We start from the raw sequence: 22,331 nt of genomic DNA on the forward strand, positions 1-22,331 counted from the left end.
TGATGACGATTATGATGAGAAAAGTGATAAGATGATGATGATACTTTTGGCAAAAACAAATGGCATCCTATCCTGTCATTAATCATATCAAGAAATAATTTGATAAGAAGCAAGTGACATTCATAAACATTACAACTAAATTCGTCAATATCAACCATTATTAGGCGTGTGTGTGTGCGCGTGTGTGTGTCTGTGTGTGTTCGCGTATTATGAATGTGTTTTAGTTTGTGTGTGTATGTGTTTGTGTGCGTATATGTATGTGTTTGCAGGTATGTATACGTGTATGTATATATGTGTGTATTTGCCTTTATGTGTATGTATGCACGCGCGTGCTTGTGCGTGTGCATGCGTGTGTGTGTGCATGCGTGTGTGTGTGTGTATAAGAGAGAGTGTATGTGTTGTTGTGTGTTGTGTGTCTAAGTGAGTCTTCTGACGAGTGTTTGTGTACGTGTTCATATTCATATTTATACATTGAGAACCCACGAAAGATTGATGTCCTAAATCTTCTTCTTTAAAAACTCTTAAGCCCATCTTTACATTTGAAAAAAAGTTTGAAAAAAAAAATTTTTGTTATAGAAATATTGCAGTCAATTGTATGGAAAAGTTATATTATCGACATTTTAAACCATCATCATCATTCTCATTCTCATCATCATCATTCTCATCATCGTCGTCATTCGCTCCTTCTACACTGACACCAACATTACATTTAACATCCTAAACCTCGCTTTCACGATATGATTCGGTAAAAATTTCACCGAAATCTTTTTACAAACTAGGAAAATAAATGATATATTTGGCATGGCAACAGTATATAAGATAAAATAATGATTAACCATTTTAGTAGTATGAAGCAAGAAAGATTTCAACATCATCAGCAGTACAAGCTGGTGATTGACAACTAATCAACAAACATCATACAAAACTTGTGCGTGCGTGTGCGTGCATGTGTGCGTGCGTGTGCGTGAGTTTATTATTATTTATTCATCTTCACAAAGATAAAATTTGTGAAGATGAATAAATAATAATAATAATAATAATAATAATAATAATAATAATAATAATAATAATATAACAGAAATTATGACAGGAAGTGTAGTTTAGTGTATTTTTTTTATTCTTTATTCCTTCTATGTCTATTTTCGACGCCCATATTTGTAATCTTTTCTATCATCAAAAATTTAAATACGATGACGACAACGATGACGATGATTATAACGACGATGATGACGATGGTGACAGAAATCTATTATTAAGCCTGAGGTGTGCCGTGCGTTTTTAGGCGGTGAAAGGAAACAAATTTGGAAAAATCTAATTTTGAAATTAACTTTACAAAAACTAAGTCATTTTCAAATAAATAGGATAGAAAATAAAGTAACTTCTATATTAAATGTTATAAAATATTAATAACAAAACTAAACAATTAATGTTTTAGAAATATATTAATTGGGTAACAATACCCAAAACAGGTCTTAACATTTAATTTTTTACAAAATAATATTAAAAAACACAATTTTATTTCTGTATAAAACAAAGAGAGAGGAGAGAGAGAAAAAGAAAGAGAGAGAGAGAGAGACAGAGAGAATTATATCAAATGTTTGCTTAGAAATCAAATTATTTGTCAGGCCTGCCGTTGAGTTGATACTGGGAATTGATTTTAAGATTTTGGTTTTTTTTCAAAATGACAAATTTCTATTGGATTGTAAAAAAAGAAATTCGTCACCAAAAATACTCAAAAAAATAAAGATGGCATAAACTCTGGTAATGAAAAAAAGTAATTAAATTAGAAAAGACTCTTTTGATATCAAATTAATTAAATTATAATTTAACTATGTATAAAACTAATTTGTCATGGTTAACCAAATTAAATTTCACCGAATTAAAAACTGAGAGAGAAGAAGGCTCATGGGGTTGATTGAAAATTAAACTCAATGATCTCTCTGCTCGAACACACACATGGCAAAAGCTTTGCTCGGACTTTCATCAGAAAAATCACGTTCAGTAAATAGTTGGAGAACAGGAAAAAACAAGTGGACACAGCATGGTTTTAAATAATCTTTTTTCATCCATTTTTTTTCATTTATTTGTTTATTTATTTATTCCCTGAAATTAAAAAAAAAACAAAAAACAATTCAAATAAATCTCAAAGACGTGAAAAATAATTTCTGTTTTGAGAAATAAATTCACTGGCGCTAACCCCTATGTCTTGTTAAAGTAATAATTTGACCTGGGAAGTGCCTGAAAAAGAATGAACATGTCACAATGTGAACACCACATCCATCATCTGCTCCTATAAACATAAACGCAAACATTAACATGAACGCACACATGAACATGAACGCAAACACGAACGCGAACACTCATCGCGAAAACGAACATGAACATGAACGCACAGGCCAACACAATGCATTTTATTACTTTTTTATCCTCCCAATAAAATTAAATAGCTATAATTGACAATTATTTGCTTTAATATGAACGTTAAAAGCTATATCAGTGGCTATATAACTTTAATAAAGATACATTATTAATATTAATTATTAAATCGTTGTCTTCATTACCATGATGAAAAACGCCGGTGATAACAAGCTTTATATGTACAATGGTGTTTTGTAAAATGGTATTTAACAATGCCGTATTCATGGTATAGTTCAGTAAAATTAAAAGTTATTTTTATTTATTTAGACTATAATGTTATAAATTAAAAATAACGCCGTGGTAATAAAATAAAATTTTAAAAATCACAAAGAACGACATAAACAAAAATGAAAAAATCAATAAAGAGAGAGAGAGAGAGAGAGAGAGAGAGAGAGAGAGAGAGAGAGAAATTAATAAGAAAGATATCGATGTCAGGTCGAAATGCAAAATAAATAAAAATCTTCATTTGATATGAAATCTATCTAAGGACAATTGGAAAATGTATTTGATAACATATTTTTTTTTATATTTTTGCATAGATTGTATAATGCATGACATGGTATATGGTATACACACACATACATACACATACACACACATAGACATATTAACACACAAATGTATACACATATATAGATAAATACATGCATGGATACAAATTTCATCTATGCAAATATACAAACACATTGTGCATGTAAATACACGTGATAAGCAGGGGATCACTTTGCAATCGAATGCGATCATTGCTGTGCAATAGCAATAGCAGTGCTAGGCGCTTTAGCATTACACAATACCGCTGCAGATATATATTATATTATATGTATGTATGTAATATAATATGCTGCATCAGACTAGGTTCACCAAAGTATAACCAAAGTATATAAAACTTTGGAAAAAACAGTGGATACAAATTATACCAAGCAACAACAATCAACACAGCACTTAAAGCAATTAAACTATGGGAAAATGTTTAAAAACCGAAAAAACACACCTAAAAATTTACTCATAAACATACACACATACATTTGTATACATATACATAATACCAAATTACATAAAAAGTAGTCTGTAGATATTTTGTATGTTGTATGTGTATATAAGTTTTGTACGTAAGTAAGCAAGCAAGTACACTTGTTTGAGGCAATTTTTAAAATTAAAATTAAGTTAGTACTTTAGAACAAAAATAATTTAACTGTTGTCAGACTGACTGTCTGAAATGAAAAGGAAGATGCCAGTAGTAATAACGATGATGATGTGATGATAAGTGCAACAATGATGATGATGAAGACGATAGGAATAAAGAAAACGACGATGATGATGAAGATGAATACAATGATGACGACAATGACGATGATGATGATGGTGTCGATGACGATGATGAGGATGATTAAGATATGATTTAAATAGATGCTGTGGAGTTAAGTGATGTGAAGAAAAAAAAAATAATGCAAAATCCATTTTATAAAATGAATTTTGCATTATTTTTTCCGCCTAATTCAACTTTTATTTTCTGCAATTCAATTTCTCATTGAATGACTTTTAGACATTACCAACCTAATCATCATCATTGTTAGTGTTTAAATTAATATAATTATCATCATTGCATATTGCTTTACAGCTAAAAATGAGGAGGTTAAAGGTTAAAACGTTAACAGTTAAAACGTTAACATGTTAAACGTTCATTTTTAAGTTTGCATCAGATGTGATGTTATCTTTGTCATCTTTCATCCAGCTAGCATCATTGTCAACGTCGTCGTCATCCTCATTGTCCTCATCTAGTCATCATAATCGTCACAATCATCACCAAAGTTTTGCTAAATTTAATGGTTAAAAATGAGTGAAAACATTACAGCGAGTAAAACCACCATCAAAAATTTATTTTGTAAAAATAACAAAACATCATCTGCATAGTGCATAGAAGACATCATCAAAAAATGTATTTATTTAGTATACACATGTGAATAAAAAGAAATAGACTATAAATATAGTAATAAAATAATAAAATAACCACAGTGTTGTTGATGAAAACTGATTAAATAGGAAATTCATGCATAGAAAAAAAATGGACAAAATTTTTTAATTTTTATCAACTTTTCTTCTCATAAAATAAAAATATCATTACAGCAGTGAAAGGAAGAAGATATCAACTATTCAAAGGGACACAGGATAATGTGAATATGAATGAATTGCACACTTGTTGTTGATTGTATTTACTATAGATATAGATGACTAATAACATTTGACTGAGTTGTTTATTACAGATAGATATAGAGAGGGTAAGTATGAATAACAAATTATATATATGTTCATTTCTATTGCAAACATACAAAAATGATAACTAGAAAAAAATTGTTCTACATGCACTGTAATAAATTTTCATAGTGAACTGACAAGATAATTTTTAAAAAATTGGCTCACTAACTTTTTTTCCCTCTTTATGTGCTCGGTTTTGGCCAAGATTTTAGGGACACATGCATGCAGCTCTGTCCAATCAGCATGCAGACCACAGACCCATCCAACGGAGAATCGAGTGAATAGCCAGATGTACTTCTTAGAACTAAGACACGTACAAACCTTCCTCCGAGTAGTGCACGTGCAAGGGTTTTTAATGTTTGTGTGGTTGATGAGGTAGTGATTGAAAGATGAACCACTGGTTTTTTGAATGTGAATGAAAATCAGTACATCTCTATTCTGATCAATTTCAAAACGTTTCACTACCTCGCTCTCCGATAAATTCTTAAAAACTCGGTAGATGGGGGTAGGTGGGTGTTGTAAGGAAGTTGCGATTAGTGAAGAAAATAGAGAAAGTGTTTCATTGTTGTTGTGATGACGACTGGTACTTGTACTTGATCCCACAATGGAACTTATGTAGTTGGTCCGCCAAAAACAAAAATTATTACTACAATAATAATTGGTGAAAATGATGGTGGGTGTGAACAGGAGGAACATCAACAGTGCCAAGCATCTCAGTTTGCTGGTCCTCCTATCAAACATCTTCATCTTCATGTTCCTAAATGTGACGTTTTTCAGTTTTAACACCACAATTTTGTTCAACTAACAGATCAATTATTTAAATATATTTCATTCAGGGAAACTCATTTTCACGAAAACAAAATTAAATTAAGTTTTAAATTTGCACTAAAGCAGGATTCAAAATTGAGTACTCTTGTTTATATTTAAAAGTGAACAATGGTGCTAAATCAGACTGAAGAAAAATCAGTTAAGCGCGTTAAGCGCTTTGAATGTACAAACAAACGAACGATAAAATACTTAATATACAATGCAATTTTATTCAAATAATTCTCATAAGTTTTCATAAACTCAATCACAAATGCTAACTAGAACAATTAACTAACGAAACGACGAAACGCCAAAAGCTAATCAACAATAAAAATTTAACACAACAATGCATTATATAGATATGTAGCCATGGACAATTATATATATATATAATATATATATAATATATATATATATATATATATATATATATATTGGAAGAAGACCATATTCTATACAGTATTGTATGAATTCCACCAAAACAATTCTTTATATATTTAATATATATATTCAATATATTTATATTCATATATGTGCATGCAAGTAGGTGCAGTGCATTTACAGGATATGTATCTGTTGTTTTGTTTCCTGGTTTTACTTGTGACATGTGATATGCATGTAATGTATTGGGTGCATTCGTTGATGCACGCATGTCTTGAACTCTTTTGCTGCAGTGACTGGTTTCAAATGCACAAAGATTCCGGCATATCACATGCCATGTGTAATGCATCAACTCAAACTCATTTACTATTTTTATTACATTGTATTATTTAATATTACTTACTAGTACTTGGTATTATTTTATACTTACTGTTAAGGACACACATTCAATCACACAAACACATAAAATAAAAATAGAAAGAAAGAGAGAGAAAGAGAGAGATAGAGTGAGAGAAAGAGAGAGATTATTGTACATTTATATCCATGTTTTATAAAGTTATTGGCAGCAATCATATACTTAAAATACTAGCAATGGAGTTAAAAACAAAACATGCTAGCGACTAAATACTAAATTTGGTATTCGCTTGAAGAACTAAATTTTTGTGGGGGTAATTTTAGCCTCAACGCTCCCCCGGCACTCCAATGATAAAAACCATATTCCGCAAACTGTATTTAAACATTTAATTTAAAAGTTGTACAACGCTGCTGCTCTATGCTCTATTTATAATAGTGGTTACATAACGGATTATAACATGAATTATATATATCCATGGGTGGTAATAATTTTTCTTCAAACTTTATAACACAACTACTACTATTAATCTAATGGCTGAACTTCTATTTTACAATCTCAGAATTACTGCTACCACTATTACTACTACTACTACCACTACTACTACTACAACAACAACAACAACAACAACTACTACTACTACTACTACTACTACTACCACTACTACGCTACTACTACTACTAATAATAATAATATTAATAATAATAATATTATTAAAAATAAAAATAACAGACGCAGAAACTGTTAGAACATGCAAGGCAATGGTATGAAATGATAACGGAGTAAGAACGAATAACCATAATGCATGGAAAATAAAATAATGATTTAAAAAACGAATAAATAGATTAATCAATTAATTGACTAGTAAGAACAGACAAAATTGAACAAATGACAAATATTTATTGAAAGTTGATATCATGGAAATACATTCCATATATATATATAAACTGAAGAATATACATGGATATATATAATTATGGATATATGATCCATGGATCATACAACGTAGATATATATCCATGTTATATGGATATATATTATAGTATGTTATATGTTTATTCTAGTTATGTGGATGTATATATCTTAACGTGCATGGCGTGGCTGTTAGCTTTACCCGACAATTATTTTCGTTTTTTAATATATAAATTGGTTGTGGTCAGAGAAGAAATGGTTTTGTCGTTAAATCAGTTTATTATGCAAGTGATATTACTTCGATTCATTTTTCAGCAATTTTTATATTATTTATTAATATCTGGCTATTATAACAGCAGCTTTGCCTCTTGCAATTCTTGCTCTTCACTTATTTATGTGTTCACTTCACTCAATCTACAATCATTTTCAGTAATTTTTAATAATTCAATTGCATTTATAATTAATTTATTAATTAAATTATTTCTTTCCTACAGATCAAGACAAAAAGTCTAATTAATCAAATTAATAGACAAACCTGACAATCAACATTTTGCTCACCTTTTTGACTCTGACAGACAACACATATGTCATATATTAAATTAAATTACATTTGATGTGGATATAAAATGTAAAATTGGCAAAAACTGATCTTCTTTGCCCCACCAAAAAATTGATGGAAGTCCATGTGGCAAATAATAACTTGGAGAATGAGGAAGATGAAGAAGACACTGAAACTCTACATGGCAGTTACACAGAACTTGATTTCAGTGATCTTGCTAACGAATCTTTTACAGTATGTGTAAGATATTCCTTTGTGTATGATTATATCATATGATGTATAATCTAGTATGACCATTTATTAAATTTTTGTTTTATAATTAGCTTTTTTTTATTTCTGTTAAGTTTTATTTTTTTTTCCAGAAAAATTTCAATGTAAAAACTAATAAAATATTTTTGATTTTAATATGTTAAGTAACTTTTTCAAATCAGCTTTGATTTTAATATGTTAAGTAACTTTTTCAAATCAGCTTTTGAAATCTACATTGAAAATTTTAAATGATAATGAATAATAGGAAAAAATTTTAAACTTGTAAATTTAAAAACCACAGAGCATAACGGTTAGGGACAACGTGAAGGACTGCCTAGAGAAGACACCTGAGAATCGAACGGGACAAGATATTAATGTCCTTCGAGAGTTCTTACTGCCTTTTGCAGTAAGATAACTTTTTATTATTATTATAGAAATTTTTGTAAAATTATTGTTAAGTTATGAGAAAAATATTGTAGTTTTGAATATTTATTGGATAATCAATCAAAAGTTTTTTTCATCATTGAAATAGAGGTAGTGTCGTAACTATTTTGTTGTGATTAAAAAAACAAGTACAAATTTTTGGCTTAAGGTGAATTTCACTTTAACCCAAATTAATAACAGTTTATGTTAATATTTTAGTTTGATTGCATGTAAAATATCGGGTAAATATGTCGAATAAATATTAAAATATAATTAATTTTAAAAAATTATATAGGTTTTCAATAGCTTTCCAAAAGATGTACAAACATTGATATGTCGAAAGCTGGTGTACGTGGTGGTTGAAAATGAAGGTAGCATAGTATTGAGGGAGAATGAGGAGATGAAGTACTGGGGCATGGTGATCAATGGATGTCTTGAAATGCACCATCCTACTGATGATTCATACAGCAGGCTTATACAAATTGGCGATTGGTCAGTTCTTGTTTGTTTGCTGGCTTGTGATTGGTTGTTGGTTGTTTGCTGGCTTTTGATTGGTTGTTGTTGTTGATTGTTTGCTGATTGGCTGCCGATTACTGCTCATAGTTTGATTAGGTTTTGTTAGAAAATTTGTTGATTAATTAAACATTTAGTTTTTTTTATTAATTCCTCATTGGTGATAAACATTTTTTGGTAAATGTTCTTGATTATTTTTGGTTTGCAACAATCCATGGATGAAAATTTGATATTTCAGGTTTGGTATAGACCCATTCAATGACACAAGCCACACGGCCAGCCAGTATCTCATTCAGACTCGAGTACCCAGCTGCCACTATGTTGCCATCACTAAGCTTGATTGGCAGGCCATCAATCAAGTACATTTCTTATCATCTTCTTCTTTACTATTATCATTATTTTTCAATTTGTTTTCATCATTTTGTTTGTTATCATCTGTTTGTTTGTCATCAATTTTTGTTTTTGTGTTTCCCTAATTTCATTTCTATTCATCATCATCATTTTCTTATTCGTTATCATCGTCATCATCACTTTGCTATTTGTCATCATCATCATCACTTTGTTATTTGTCATCATCATCACTTTGTTATTTGTCATAATCATCATCACTTTGTTATTTTTCATCATCATCATCACTTTGTTATTTGTTATCATCATCCCTTTGTGTCTCGTTTGATTATTCCATTACATTAATTTTTCCTTTTGTCATCTGCTTACCATTATTTTATTATAACTGTTATATCATTTTGTTTTTTGTTATGTTTTCGTTTGTAGTTATTAATTTGTTTTAATAACTGGCTGGATAATTAATTGGCGAATTAATTGGTATACTAATCGGTTTATTAATTGATTTTTAATAATATAGCATGATAGACTCATATTTTTATTCCATTAAAAAATTCAACTACTGCTTATGAGATACATCCATTCAATACATATATCACGTTTTACATACATACATACATACATACATACATACATACATACATGCATACATACATACATACATACATGCATGCATGCATACATACATACATACATACATGCATGCATACATACATACATACATACATACATACATACATACATACATACATACATACATACATGCATACATACATACATACATACATGCATGCATGCATGCATACATACATACATACATACATACATACATACATACATACATTCATACATACATACATACATACATACATACATACATACATACATACACACACACATACATTCATACATACATACATACATACATGCTTTGTTAACAGTTCCATATATTATTTTTTACATTACGTTTTATGCACATACATACTTTGTTAACAGTTTCACTATCTTACATGACCAATTTAACATGACGTGCAATTTATTTATTAATTATTCAGCCATTCATTCATTCATTCATATGATCATTCATTCATTCATACTTTCATTCATCCACTCATTTAGGAAACACATTGCATAGAGAAGGAAACAGTTGAGGATGGAAAGAAAGTTCTTGTAGTGGAGGAGAGAGATTTGAAGAAGGGCAACAAGAAGGGATACTTTGTTAAGAAAGTACTGAACTGTTGTTGTGTTGCTGTTGTTGTACTGTGGTTGTACGGTTGTTGTACTGTGTTGTGTTATACTGTTTTTGTATTGTTGTTGTACCATGTTGTGTTGTAGTATTTTTGTATTGTTGTAGTACTGTAATGTTTATGACTGTACAGTAATGTAGTTGTAATGCAATGTATTGCAAATTATCCTTAACTGCTTAACTCTCTACTTATTATTGTGCAATCATCTCATTGCCATTGTAATGTGTAATGCATGATGTTAAATGTATGAAATTTTTTCTCTATGTATTTTTAAGTTCCTTTTGAATGGAATTCTCAAAGCTAAAGTTTTTATCTTCAGACCTGTAAATCAAAGCATTAACATATTTGAAATTTTTTAAAAAAAAAAGTTTTATAACCTAATAAACTAAAAAAAACAAATAAAATGAAATAAATACGTTGATAATAATGATAAAAACAACAGATAGAGCGGATGGTATATGTATAACAAATATATGGAATGTTATAAAACTTCGTCATCTCCAGCTTTTAAAAAACATCTAAATGTCATCCAATCTAACGCATTTATTGCTTTTTTTATATTCTCTTTCATATTAGGTAATTGTTTTCCCTAGCAATTGTACTGTGTACTATTCTTATTAGTATTTGTCATTTTATTATTATTCATTGTAAATGTACTTGTGCGTGTGTGCGTGTGTGTGAGTGTGTGTTTGTGTGTGAGTGCGTGTATGTTTGTGTGAGTGCGTGTGTGTGTGGTGTGTGTGTGAGTGTACGTGTATATTACGTAGCAATTATTTTTTGTCTGTTAAGTTTTATTTTATTCTGTCACTTGCAAACTGCTAATATTTTGATTGGGGTGTAGTTTTTTTGAAAATGTGTATTTAGTGAAAGATTAATCTTTAAATGTATTTGAAATACTCTAGATTAGTTTTGGCGATGTATAATTATTTTATTTTGGTTTTGGCGATGTATATTATTTTATTTTATTTGGACCTAAGATTCGAACAAGTGTTGTTGATATTCAGCTTTTATTAAATAATGTTTGCATTAACAGGGTTGAATCTACAAAGTTTTTGGGTATCTTTATCTCTAGCAATTTATCCTGGACTAGTCACATTCAATTCATTTCACAAAAGGCTACAAAAAATTTAGGAATACTTTACCGACTGAGATCAAGGTTTCCAAGACATATTTTTTATTAATTCCGTCTTTCATGTCTCTTGTCGACTTTGGGACTTATTACCAATTCACGTAAAAAATATGAATACTGCTGGTTTATTTAAAAATTCAGTTTATCAATTAATCTTAACGAATCATTTTTCCTCTTTCATTACCGGTTAATTCCCCGTGTAACTATGCTTTTGTTTTCATTTGGTTCCTAAGGTTTTTGTCGATTAATTATTACTATTTTGTTTGGTTCTATTTTTTTTTTCTTTTTATCACTTATTGTTTATCTTTGTTCGAATTTTATTCCAATTTCTGTTTCGGTGGCCCAACAAGTGCAAACTTCGGGTCTCCTAGTATTATGTATTTAATGATACTTTACTGAATAAAAGATTATTTGAATTGAATAAAAAGATTATTTGAATTTGAATTTGAATAATTTCTTTTTGGCTAATTAATTGATTGATTGATTGATTGATTGATTGATTGATTGATTGATTGATTGATTGATTGATTGATTGATTGATTGATTGATTGATTGATTGATTGATTACACTTTCAACCCCAAGGGCACGAAAGACCAGTTGGTAAAGTTCTTAGTAGACACTCACAGTTCAGAGGACCCGACGTACGTTGAAGACTTCCTGCTGACCGGCAGAACGTTCCTCGATGATGGACTGGTCAGTCTGTGCCACAGTCTCACATTGTGGTTCAATGATGGGGGCAGGTTGAGAGATAAGGTTGGAAGTTTTATTAACATTCGATCATAACCTAATTAATTAATTAACTGACTGGCTGGCTGGCTGGCTAGCTGGATGGATGACTGACTGATTAACCACCGACCGACTGACTGACTAATTGACTAACTAACTACACAGTCTGTAAGAATTGTACTGCTCTGGGTGAACAATCATTTCGTGGATTTTGAATCAGATCTTAGGCTATATAGGTTCCTCATGCATTTCATGAAGCTGATGAAGCAATCAGTACGTTGTTGTTGTTTGTTGTTTCAAGTGAATGCCTGCCTGCATGTTTTTCTTTTTATTCTTTGCAATTTGTCAGATCTTTTTTTAGGTGCTTTAAAATTGTTTATCTTAAATTTTTTCTTTTTCTCTCTTTTTGTCACTAAATTTATTTGTAGAAATAATTTTTTTTTAATTTAATTTTGTTACAAAGTAAAACATATTTGTTTGTTTGTTTGTTGTTAAGTACTCCTAGATTGATTATTGTTGCTTTTTTTGTGCTTCTAAATGAATATTAATGATGTACTAATTAAATAATAAGAATTACATGCGTAGTTTGCTCTTATTTAAAAAATCAATTTTAAGAAATAATCATTGCTGTTGAAAATAAAGAGTCATTCCCAATGAACAGCCATAGACGCGCTTGATGAGATACGTCAAACAACAGCATGTAAACTATCAAGCACTATTTAAAAACACACCAAAAACATTAAACAAATTTACCAAAACATTACAAAATTTGCAACACTGACCCACTAAATAACGAAACAAGCCCAGCACACACAACCCTGAACCTTACCCTGACAGAACATGACAGGACAGATAGACCTATTGCACAGGGCTTGCTGTGTGCAGGCCAGCAAAAGAATGATCAAACTGTCTAAGAGTACGTTGGCTGAGAGTTGGAACTTTTCAACGGTCTCTGGGAAGGAGGGTGGAAAATTATTCATCGATAATGTCACCACAGCCAATGACCACAGCAACAGTCGAAGATTGAATAACTTGAAGTATTACAACAACAGCAGCAATAACAACAACAACAATTACAATAATAATGTCACGAAAACTACTGTTGATAAGAACAATAGCACCTCTGATAGTCACAGCAATAACGTTAATAATGGTTGTAATTATCGGGATGGCAGTATGAACATGAATCTCAGTCATTTCTGTAACTCTACCAATTTCTTAATGAGAGGAGATCAGGTAATACAATTTTTTAATTAGTTGGTTGGTGGATTGATTGATTTGTTGATTGATTGATTGATTGGTTGGTTGATTGATTGATTGATTGATTGATTGATTGATTGATTGATTGATTGATTGATTGATTGATTGATTGATTGATTGATTGATTGATTGATTGATTGATTGATTGATTGATTGATTGATTGATTGATTGATTTTATTAATTGATTGATTGATTAATTGATTGATTATGAAAGTAAATTAACTGTGACAAAAACTTCTTAAATTTTTTTGACTATTTCAATAAACATGCACGTGTTACAAATTACTCTTATAAAAATATTACCGCCACTCAGCTAGCCTTGTATTAATTAAACAGTGAAAAAATATAACTTTTTGTAATCAATGATAAAAATTGCTATCAAATTTTTCTTTATAAATAGAACTTAAGTTTTTTTGCTGCTAAAAATAACTTGATTAATCAGTGTAAATTGATTGATGAAAAGAATGGTCTCCTTTATATGCATATGCATCTTGTGCAAATACAGCCTCATAAAGTAAACTTGACATTTCATAATGATTGTATAGTGCACTATTAGGTGCATGCGCAAATATGCGATTATGTGTGTATGTGCGCGCGTGTGTGTGTGTGTGCGTGTCTGTGTAAAGATAGAAATACCAACGAACACAACAAAAGATACTGGAGGTGAATGGGATAAAAGTAGACGAGATGCCATGCAGCAAGACAGCCATTAAGATCATCCACGAATCCAAACAACTGAACATCATCGTCAAGTACAACTACATCGGTTAGCCGGCTCCATGTGTTCCCATCTAATCAATTTCATTCTAACTTATTATGTGGCATTACTATTTTTTAAACTTCAATATCAATTTTGGTGTAATTATGTTAGTTACATGTTGCTATTGTTCTTAGAATTATTTACAGTATTTGCACGCTTGAAGAATCGTTCATTTCAAATTAATTCTTCACAATTAATATAACAGCTCTTGTTATATTTCTTATGGTTTTACTTGCTACGCCAGCAGTAATATAAGTCATTTATTTAATAAATTACAGTAAACTTTTTAATGTTATTTCTGTTCAGTATGTCATCGTAGCTGCTAAAGTATTATTTCACCAACTCCAGCCAGCTTATTTATATCAGCTAAATCCTGAAAAAACAGATTACAAAGAAGCGATGATATCGTCAGTTTCGGGCAGCATAAAAGGTCGAAATGTCTTTACAAAGCAGAGTTGCTCCAGCGAGGAACGAGAGAAGGGCAAGAGGAAGAAGGAATGGTCGACCAGAAAGTTGTTCACTAATGTCTTCGAACCATTCATCAAGAGAATATCTGTCTTCAAGTAAGTTATGTGAATGGATGGATGGATGGATGGATGGACGGACGGACGGACGGATGGATTGGTGGAGGAATAGATGGATTTACTGATGGATGAATGATTTGATGAATAGATGGATAAATAGATGGATGGGTATTTAAATGGATGGATCTTTAGAATTGTAATTTTCTATGATCCTAAAAATGATGATTATCATCTTCAACATAATTTAGCGTTCAAAATCCACTGCCCGCTCTCGCTTCATCACTATCTCCCTCGTTCTGCAATCATAATCATCACCAGCATCGTCAGACTCTCTCCGTTAATCACAATCACGTGAGGAGACTGAGTAACCCTGATATATCATCTGCATTGAGTGATGATATGAGTAAATCAACTCATCATCATCGTAATCATGATCATAATCATCAACCTACAACATCATCATCATCGTTGTTATCATCGTCGGTATCATCATCAGTTTCATCGTGTACTGAAGGGAAGCTGAAAGTTTTTTATGCCAACAGGCTGAATCCTGTCCTCGTTAATGTTGATGGCGTAAGTTGATGTTTGTGGACATGAACATGCACATGATTGTCAAGTTTCTTGAGTTCAAAACCAAAATTTTTATTTATATTAAGCATGATAGAACATTTAAGTACGATAGAACACAAATGCTTTTTTTCGGTATTACTATACATATATTGAATATATATATATATATATATATATATATATATATATATATATATATATATATATATATACAGAAAGTGAATGCATCTGAGGTGCTGAAATATGTGCTGAACCAGTTGGAGCTGTTTGACCAGAATGCGTAAGTCAATGACACATACACACACACACACACATACACTCACACACGCACGTCCACGTATACATACACACGCATACATACGCACATGTATACAAACATACATTCACGTACACACGACACTGATGCGCGACGCACTCCAAATTTTAGAGACCACTACTCTATGTACCATGTTACATTTGAGAATGGCGAGATAATGAAGTACACTCGTCTGTTGGAATGTTCTATCAACTTGCTATCATTGTGTAATGATCATACGAGGTACGACGATGACAATGCTGATGAATGATGATAATTAGGATAATGATAATTGGAGATGTGCCGGATATTTGGCTTGGTCTGGCCGAATGAGTATTCGACCGAAATCTGCTTCAGAACAATGAGTTGCGGATTGTTACTAACGAGAAATTTATTTTGGCCATCATAGATGTTAAAAAGTTGGAAATTGAACAATAGATTGAGCATTATCTCGATAAAAAATTGAATAGAAATTAATAATTTTTTTGATAGCTTGATTTTCGTTCTAAAAAAAAAAATAAATTTGTTTTCAACATTTTGGGTTGTTTGGCATTTGGTCCTTGGCTTCGGTCGATTAATATATCAACTGCCTTGGCCAAATTCACTATTTGGTGCGTCTCTAATAATAGTTTATTAATAGATGATGGCGTGAATATGAATCATGATAATGACGATGAAGATGATGATGCTGTTGATTACGTAATTGATAATATTGAGTAGAAGGAAAAATGTGAGTGTTTTTATAGTTAATTAATCAATCAATCGATCAATTAATTAATCAGCAATCGCACAACAACCGTTTTTTAGGATCTGTCTGGTCAACAACAACACACCTATCGCTGATTGGCTGAGAGATATTACAACAAATTATAACGCCACACTCATCAGCAACAGTGGCCAACTACAACAGCAGCAGCTACAACCACTGCAGCCACCACATCCACTCTGGCACATAAAAGCTTATGAAGTGGCTCTCGAGTTGACGATGCGAGATTTTCAACTTTTCAAGAACATCCAACCTTCTGAATTCATTGAATATGTTTTTGTTAAAAAGTCAAACACAAAATGTAAAAGTTCTGATGATGGTATCAGCAATAACAACAACAACAATAACAACAATAATAATATTATCAACAACAACAACAGTAGTAATAATAATAATAATCGAGTTGTTGTTGGCATTGGGAATAATTGTGGCGATATCGCTGATTGTGTCGAAAATAGCCGGTGTTTCAATTTGGAATTATTTTCCAAGGTTACCTTTTACTTCTTATCTAGTGCCCGTGATTGAGTAAACGAATGACTGAATAAATGAATAAATAAATAAACAAACAAGTGAATGAATAAGTGAGTGAATGAGTGAATGAATGAACAAGAAAATCTTCAAAATGTAAAATGTTGAACTGCAGCTGGTGAACAGGGAGATGTTCTGGGTGGCCACGGAAATATGTCAGGAGCCATTCATGGACAGCCGTGTCAAACTCATCCAAACCTTCCTTAAGATATCACGTTAGATTACGTTTTGAATTATTTTTCATTAAAAATTAGATTTGTTTATGCATACACTCATTTGTTAATACAAACACATGAAGAAGTACACACACACACTAACAAATGATGCTCACACTCACTCATATGCACGCACACACAAACAAACAGAGCACACAAACAAATACGCACACACAAACAAACAACAACAGAACACTGCCTATCATTGAACAACTTCAACTCAACTTTCTGCATTATCAGCGGTTTGAGCCACAGTTCAGTTTCAAAACTGAAGCAGACTTGGGCTAGAGTGCCTGCTAAATATATAAAGCTCTTTCAGGTTGGTTGGACGGTGCTCTCTGTGACGTAATCAAACAATATGACGTCATGATGATATAATTATAAATTAGGATGCTTATTGAAATGTATTGTTTTCGTTATTTATCTATCACTGCCTCAACAACTACAATCATTGCACACAAGCAACCCAACCAAACATCTACCTAACAACAACAAACGCAGTGAAAAAATACAACAGCCACAAAACTCCCAACTGCACACGCAACAACAACAACGTTGCAGAACTTACAAGATCTCATGGACCCTTCAAATAACATGTCCAAGTACAGGAACCTCTTGAACATCAAGCTCATCGACAGTCCAGCAGTCCGTAGTTCTGCATTTCTTCATTGGTTCACTATGTAAAAACTAAATATGATGCCCGATATAGAAATAAAATAAGTGAATGAAAGATAAATTTGAGGAACTCGATAAGGAGGAATACGCAAATTTACGAAAGAATTCAAGAGTTAGGAGTGGCTACAAGAGAAAGAAAATGTAAAAGTGAGAGGCATTGAAAATGAAAGAGTAAAAAAGAGCGAAAGATGTTGAGAAGGAAAAATAAGAGAAAGATAGAGAGAGGAGAAAGATAGAGAGAGAGAGAGAGAGAGAGAGAGAGAGAGAGAGAGAGAGAGAGAGAGAGAGAGAGAGAGAGAGAGAAGGGAGAGAGAGAGAGAAAAGTGAGTTAAAAACACGACATTAACATATCACTTATATCATAAGAACGTAACCGAGATTAATAAAAAAATGAACGCCATCAAGCTGACAACAAGATTTCCTCGCATTCGTAGATACCATTTCTGCCAGTCGTCATGAAGGACTTGACTTTCATCGAGCTGGGCAACAAAACTGTGGTGGACGACGACATGGTCAATTATGATAAGATGAGAATGGTGGCCAGACAAGTCAGAAAAGTTACTAACATGGCCTCGCCTTACTATGTTAGGACGTTTCTGATTTGTATCGTTATTTATATGTATATTGTTACAAACGTAGACACAGTTGATTGTTCCTACCTACCTCATCATATTATTTGATTTACTCACACCATATTTGAAATTGATGCACTAATCATTCTGTGAACTCAGAGCCGAATTCATTGGAGGGAAAGGCAGTTTATCTGCCTCCACAATAAATAAGCCTCCCTTAAAAATTAAGGGTCTCTACTTGTTGGTTGTCTCGGGGTTTCCACCCTTTTAAATCCGGTTCGAGTGCACTGTTATAAAAAAAAATCTAAAAACCAAACAGCACAACAAAGATCTGGAGTTATCAAGGAGCTTTGATGGCATCACCCACACAACATCCACATCTTCATCCTCTTCCTCCAACAGCATGGCCGCGTCTTCATCTTCTAGCATCAACGTATCGAATTTTGTGACCATCAGGAAGAGAAAGGGTCCAGCTATCATTAAAAATGTGGCTGCTCAACTGAAATCTGATGAGGTCTGTTCACTTAAGCCATGCTACTGGGCCTATAAATATATATAGCTAATTTTTAATTCATGTCAATTCAAATGTTCATTCATATCTGGGTTATCTTCTCACATAATTATTATAGAATGCCATGGTGGTGAAGAAGTACCTCGATAACCTAATGATTATCTGCGATGAAGAAATTCTCACTGCCATGTCCAACAATCTAGAACCCAAAAGTTTGCTCTTGTGCTATTGTGTGCTGCCATTTATGTGTTTGTCTGTCGATTTTTGTCTGTCCGTCTTTGTCTGTCTGTCTCTTTGTGTATCTGATTTAGCATTTAAAAGGATGTGCGCATGTATTCTGTTAAATGGTCGAGTTTTAGAATTATGAAACGATGTTTGTTTCAGGTTTTTGTTTGTACTGTTGATATTATTTTAACATTATTTAAATAATCAAATTTTTATTTTCAGATTCTAATTCATCGACGTCGTCATCATCTTCTTCAAAGTTGAAATTGGATTCGTCGCCAAAGGCAGCAAGCCAGGACAACACTGGCTCTGTTTCTAATAACAAAATCGTCACATCCTTTAAATTCGGTTAACTTATTTTAATTTTGGTTTTCTATTTCTAACATTTTGAGATTAATCAGTTCGTTTGATGATTATGCAAACTGTATAAAATAAAACTATTTATTTTAAGTTCATTTGAATCTACTTTCTATCAACAAACAAAACGTTACCATGCAGATGGTAATGATAACTTTGATGTGTTATGCAACACTGCACGCTCTTTAAATACAATTTATCACTCATCTATCTAACAGGCACCGATTCTCAGTCATCCATCAACAAACTCATCAACCTCACAGAGAAGATAACTTCATCTCCCATCAACATCCACAGCAACAACAACAACAACAAAAACATTCACAACAACACAAAAAGACCCAATGCACTTTCTCTCAATAGTTACGAGACTTTCCTAGCAGACGTCATCAGGGTACCCAGACGTAAAAATTCAGCATCCACAGTACCGGCGCCATCACCGCCGGCAACAACAACAACAACAAAGCACGCATCACGAATAAGATCCGGTGGGCAGTCATCTAAGGGAACTCTACTTCCCGCTGTTAGGTTGTCTCTTGAAAGTTCCTCTGTTGCTGCATCGCCTGTCAGAAATGGAGGTTTAAGATTTCTTTGCTTATTTGTTTGCTTGTTTTTGCCTGGCTTGTTTGGTTAGTTTGTCGCTTGTTTATGTTCATTTTTGTTTCACTACTTATCATCTATTGTAATTATTATTTTGATCTATCTCCAGCCAATAGGAGTAGCATGAGTAGGAAAGGTAGATACCAGCCAGCCAATCAGAGCATGGATTCACTACCTCCTAGAGGTCTTTATTGTTTCTATGATTGTTTGTCTTTTTGTTTGGCAGATGTTTGAGCGACGATTGGTAGCGCTGAATGAGGATGTGAAAAACTAAATGAATGTTAAGTTACTATTTATTAACCAATAACTTATAACTAACACAACAAACACACACATACTTAGCCAATGCAACACACACACACACATACATACAAACTACAGATCACTCACACACACACACACACACACAAACAAACAAACAAATTACAGATCAGCGTGGACAAAAACACCGCCATGGACGTCTGCCACCATTAGCCACGCCGCCACTGAGTAGCAAGCAGCACAGCCACAGCACACCGGCTTCTCCATCTAGAGCTGCACTACATGCGACCACCAGCACGCATACTTCATCATCCACCACCAGTCATCATCATCATCAGAAACATCATCATCAGGATCACCTTCCTCATCCCTCCGACTCCCAGCAGCAACATTCCGGCTACTATACATCTTCATCATCTGTGAGGTCATCATCACCCATCATCATCTCATCCTCCTCCTTGGTTTCACTTCCGGAAACTGTGGCCTCAGACTCCTCTTCATCGCCATTTCCGGTTTTTTCTGAGAGCGATTTCAACGAGATGATGACGAGAATGATGAGTGAGATGAACATCGCATCTTTTCAAAAAAGCAGCAATAAGACGCGTGAACATTGTGACGACTATAATAGAAACAACGACATCAATAACATTAGCAATAATATTTTTGTCAACAACAACAACATTAACAATAACATTAACAACACTAGCATTAATAGCAACAACAGTGTTAACAACTTGAATAATAAAACCAACAACTCTACCGCTAATATCAACAGAGATAACAATACCCTGGTCAAATCAACCAGACATTCTCTGCCCCAAGATGGTTCGTCGTCATCATCATCAACATCAACAAAGACAATATCATCATCAACAACAACAACTTCAACAACATCATCATTAACAGCAACAACGTTATCAAATTCAACAACATCAGTCACAGCAACTACAACGTCATCAACAACATCAACAACAACAACAACAACAACGTCAACAACAACATCAACAACATTGTTGACAATCAAGAGGAAATCTTTAGTGAAACAGCATAAAAAGGATTTCAACTCCTTGGATGATGCTGATGGTGATGATGACAATGAGGATGATGTTGGTTCATGATGATGATGATGTTGCTGTGAAAATGATGATAATTATGATGAAGAAGATGAGAATAAGGATGATGACGATGTTTGTGATGATGAAGAAAATGACGTATCGTTGTGTTTTAATAATTTAATTGTATGTTTAATTTATTTTTTTGTAGGTGTGTATGCTTTTGTATTATTTTTTTAAAAAGACTTCCTCGACTACAGTTACAACAATAACTAATGATAACGCGATAATTGATGTCATGGCTAGATAACGTTGATGTGATCAATAATAATGATGATATTAATTAATTAATAACGATGGCGATGTTGATGTTGGTTCATATGTTGATGCGATGAAGTAACGACATTAATGTGATAGAAGTGATGATGTCAATGTGATAATGTGATGAAAAGGATGATGCCAAAGTGATAGAAATGATGATGCCAATGTGATAGAAATGACCATTAATGAGTAGATGTGATAGTGTGTCTATGATATATCATATACATTGATATCATATTGTAGGATGTTTACTTGCATGTTTAAATCGCATGATTTACTGCACTTTTTCTGCATTTATTTAATTTATTCAATTTATTTATTTAATTTATTTGATGTATATTTATTTATTTTGTTAGTTTAATTGTTAAGCAGTAGTAAAATTACTTCTAATTTAACAGTAGAAGGTACAGTTACGTTTAAAAAATAAATTTAGTAGCGTTGCTGTTGTACTGTATGTAGTATTTTACTTTCAGTAATGTTAGTGGGTATTTTTGTAGATGTAATCCTGGAATCTGATAGTATA

The 22,331-nt window shown here is 32.3% G+C and overlaps 1 protein-coding gene across 1 annotated transcript; it reads left to right on the forward strand.

Moving 5' to 3' along the window:
* Window positions 1-7,796: 7,796 nt before the first annotated feature.
* On the forward strand, window positions 7,797-21,741 carry HELRODRAFT_190559 (hypothetical protein; the record flags this gene model as incomplete). The annotated part of the gene is made up of 22 exons (XM_009014418.1): window positions 7,797-7,916; window positions 8,233-8,337; window positions 8,650-8,846; window positions 9,106-9,226; window positions 10,332-10,439; window positions 12,172-12,342; window positions 13,153-13,551; window positions 14,231-14,342; window positions 14,689-14,899; window positions 15,858-15,968; window positions 16,533-16,980; window positions 17,135-17,234; window positions 17,426-17,553; window positions 17,796-17,879; window positions 18,344-18,493; window positions 18,801-18,995; window positions 19,111-19,204; window positions 19,440-19,565; window positions 19,793-20,152; window positions 20,284-20,358; window positions 20,789-20,947; window positions 21,293-21,741. The coding sequence occupies 22 exons, from the start codon at window positions 7,797-7,799 to the stop codon at window positions 21,484-21,486; spliced, it is 3,768 nt and encodes a 1,255-aa protein (XP_009012666.1). The 3' UTR covers window positions 21,487-21,741.
* Window positions 21,742-22,331: the final 590 nt, after the last annotated feature.

The sequence above is a fragment of the Helobdella robusta genome (genome assembly GCF_000326865.2).
Source record: "Helobdella robusta unplaced genomic scaffold HELROscaffold_13, whole genome shotgun sequence".
In the NCBI taxonomy this organism is placed as follows: domain Eukaryota; kingdom Metazoa; phylum Annelida; class Clitellata; order Rhynchobdellida; family Glossiphoniidae; genus Helobdella; species Helobdella robusta.